Raw genomic sequence first — 3061 nt, 5'->3', positions numbered from 1 at the left:
TCAACAACTACCATTACAATAGGATTGGGCCCCCTTTTGCAGTAATCTGGGGAGGCCATCGATCTCTTGCGCATGTTGGCACATGATTATGAGGTTAGCAGAGAGTATGTTATGATATTTAGTTTAGAACTGGATTGTTTATTAGCAGGACAGTAAATTGTGTTCGCTCTGAAGATCTTTTTAGTTCCTTTTGTGTATGGGTGGGTGCGCCAAAAGGACCTTTCCAATCTCTTTCTTTTCTTTGGATTGTGTGGTCAATTGTTCATGTTAATCAGTAGTAAAGTGTCCTCCTAACATGATTCACAATCCTGGTAGGTAATTATGCTGTGATGCGTTTTAGGGCATGGTAAGTTGAGGCTGAATTTTCCACGGTGTATGTTGTGTGACAGTGCTGCTTGTTTGGCAGCCCTTTGCTAACCACATGGCTTTCATGTTTTGTGCATATGAGGATGTAAGGTCAATTGTAAATCTCAGAGCTCTAAATGTGACCCTTTTGGCCTCCTCCCTATCCCCTCCTCAGTTCACCAGAAAGGCCAAGAACTGGATGAGTCACACCTTTGTGACCCACTACCAGGCACCGCGAAAAACACGCACTGCCTTCAGACATTAAAATACATTGACAAATTGGGATACGTATCCAATCACAGAATGTCCCAAATACGCTTCAAAGTGCTATCAGAAGCCATTTGTCTCTCAGCCGTGTAGTTTCTGTCATCAGCGCTTTCCCTCCCCTTTTCCACAAAAGCAGTGCAAACATAAACAGCAAAATATCCTATTATGTGAGATTTGGTTGGCTCTGTTTTAAAGTAGCTTTGCGCGGGAACAAATTTGCACGAAGTAGGGGCATTGATTGATGGCGGTTGATTGATCGGGTTCGGCCTCAAGCATAGATATCAGCTGGCATAGAGGGCAAAGTTAAGCTACAATGTTTTGTTAAAATTGTCCCCACCTGAAACCAGGGCCCTCCCCTTGTCCACTGCAGGTGCCTGCCTTCTACCTCATGGTCACAGGGTCAAATCCCGGCGGGTCCTGCCCTTCATCCATCTGAGGTCGATAAAATGAGTTGGGTAGCAACAAACATCTGTTATTTAGCGCCAAGATACCTGCGCGTGAACGTGTGCTTTTAAATACGTGTGTGTGCATGCCATTTATTTCAAATCCCTATTGAGTGACATGTGCAGGTTTACCCATTATGTTGTATGTTTAAACAAAACATTACTTTGATGTTGCTCACAGATCTGTTGCGCGAAGTGGTGTTGGTCCATCGGTCGTGACGCAGTATCGGTCGTGGAGTGTGTCGGTTTACCAGTCGTAGGGTGCTGTCGGGCGCAAAATCCGAATCCTGGTCCGTGTTACTTATTGTGTAGTAACAAAGTAGCTGGAGAGCTCCGCAATGGCCTACAGTCCAGTTTCCAAGCCTTGCAAACGACCCAGATCGATCCAGAGTGAACACAGGACCTTCCAGGAAGCAAGGGAAGAAGAGTACTTGTTTGTGGAATGCCCAAAAGAAAAAGCCACTTGTTTGCTTTGCAAAGAGAAAGTAAATGTGCTTAAGAGGTATAATCTGGAACGGCACTACAAAACGCGGCACTCTGGATACACTGCAAACTATCCACTGAACTCCAAACTGCGTTCTGCGAAGGTGGCATCACTAAAGGAAGCACTTGTATGCCAACAAAAGCTCTTTCTGTGCCAGATGAAAGAATCCGAGGCAGTAACCGAGGCATCCTTCCAAATTTGCTACTTACTTGCCAAACATAAAAAGCCATTTACAGAAGCAGAGCTGGTTAAGAAGTGTTTTCTCTCGGCAGCAGACATTTTATTTGCCAACTATCCTAATAAATCAAACATTATGAAGGAAATAGGTGCATTGCAACTGTCAGATTCCACATGCACACGTCGCATCGAGTCAATGGGTGACAATGTTCTAGCGCAGGTCATCAATGCAGTCAAGCTGTCCCCTTTCTTTAGCATTGCTGTGGATGAGTCAACAGATGTAGGTGATGTGGCACAGTTAATGATTTGGGTGAGGTATTTGGAACAAGGAATCATTCCAAAGGAAGAGCTACTCTGCCTTTTGCCATTGCATGGTCACACAAGAGGAGAGGATGTATTGGCCAGCATGTGTAATTTCTTTGAATCTCATCACCTGCCATTGAACAATCTTGTAAGTGTCACTACAGATGGGGCACCCTCCATGATTGGACATGAGAAGGGCTTTGTATCTCTGTTAAGAAAAAAACTTCAACTTTAATTGATTATCATTGTATAATCCATCAGGAAGCATTATGCGCCAAAATAAAACAAGGGCAACTAAATGAGGTTATGAAGCAAGTCGTTAAAATTGTTAATTATATTCGAGCAAAAGCACTCAACCACAGACTTTTTAAATCATTGCTGAGGGATGCGGAAAGTGAATATGCAGATCTGTTGTTGCATACTGAGGTTAGGTGGTTGAGCAAAGGTAGAGTGCTAGAAAGATTTATTAGTTTGCTTCCTGAAATTGAACAATTTGTAATCAGCCGAGGGCAGTCCTTCCCAGAATTATATGACTTGCAATGGCTCACCATGCTCCATTTTCTGTGTGACATCTTCTCACATTTCCCAGTCTATGATGCAATCAGAACAATGCCGTTTGCTGGCGTGAGCACTTAAATCAAGGCTGTCCAATCAGCCATTGGTCATTTTTAAATCAAATGTTGCAAAAAGTCTTACTCATAGAAACATCAATTTTAGCGAATCAATTTATTGATTATAGAACAGTATTTTTGTTCTGTATTTTCGAAATGAATAATATTCAAAACAGCTGGGAAAAGTCATCCATTGTGATTAAACGATATACCCAATGCATTTCGGGTCAAACCCTTCTTCAGGGGTAATCTTTGACAATCAGAATAACTAGAAAGAAAGAGAGGCAATCAAACTGGAGTCCTCATAATCATCGTAAAACAAAGTATTTACAAACAGCTTTCTTTTAAGGTTGCAAGGCAAAGACAACATGCAATAAATGACAAAATTTATAAACGCCAGTCTAATGAAAAAAATGTATGTTAAAATACGT

At 42.0% G+C, this 3061-nt stretch overlaps 1 protein-coding gene across 1 annotated transcript; it reads left to right on the top strand.

Annotated features, from left to right (window-relative positions):
• The first annotated feature begins 1393 nt into the window (after positions 1-1393).
• Positions 1394-2254, top strand: LOC146809470 (protein FAM200C-like). The gene has a single exon (XM_085614869.1). It carries the CDS (start codon positions 1394-1396, stop codon positions 2252-2254), a length of 861 nt encoding a protein of 286 aa, XP_085470995.1.
• The last annotated feature ends 807 nt before the right edge of the window (positions 2255-3061 follow it).

The sequence above is a fragment of the Triturus cristatus genome, chromosome 7 (genome assembly GCF_964204655.1).
Source record: "Triturus cristatus chromosome 7, aTriCri1.1, whole genome shotgun sequence".
Taxonomy (NCBI): domain Eukaryota; kingdom Metazoa; phylum Chordata; class Amphibia; order Caudata; family Salamandridae; genus Triturus; species Triturus cristatus.
The sequence above is the reverse complement of the archived record's forward strand: the minus strand, read 5'-3'. Positions and strand labels throughout refer to the sequence as shown.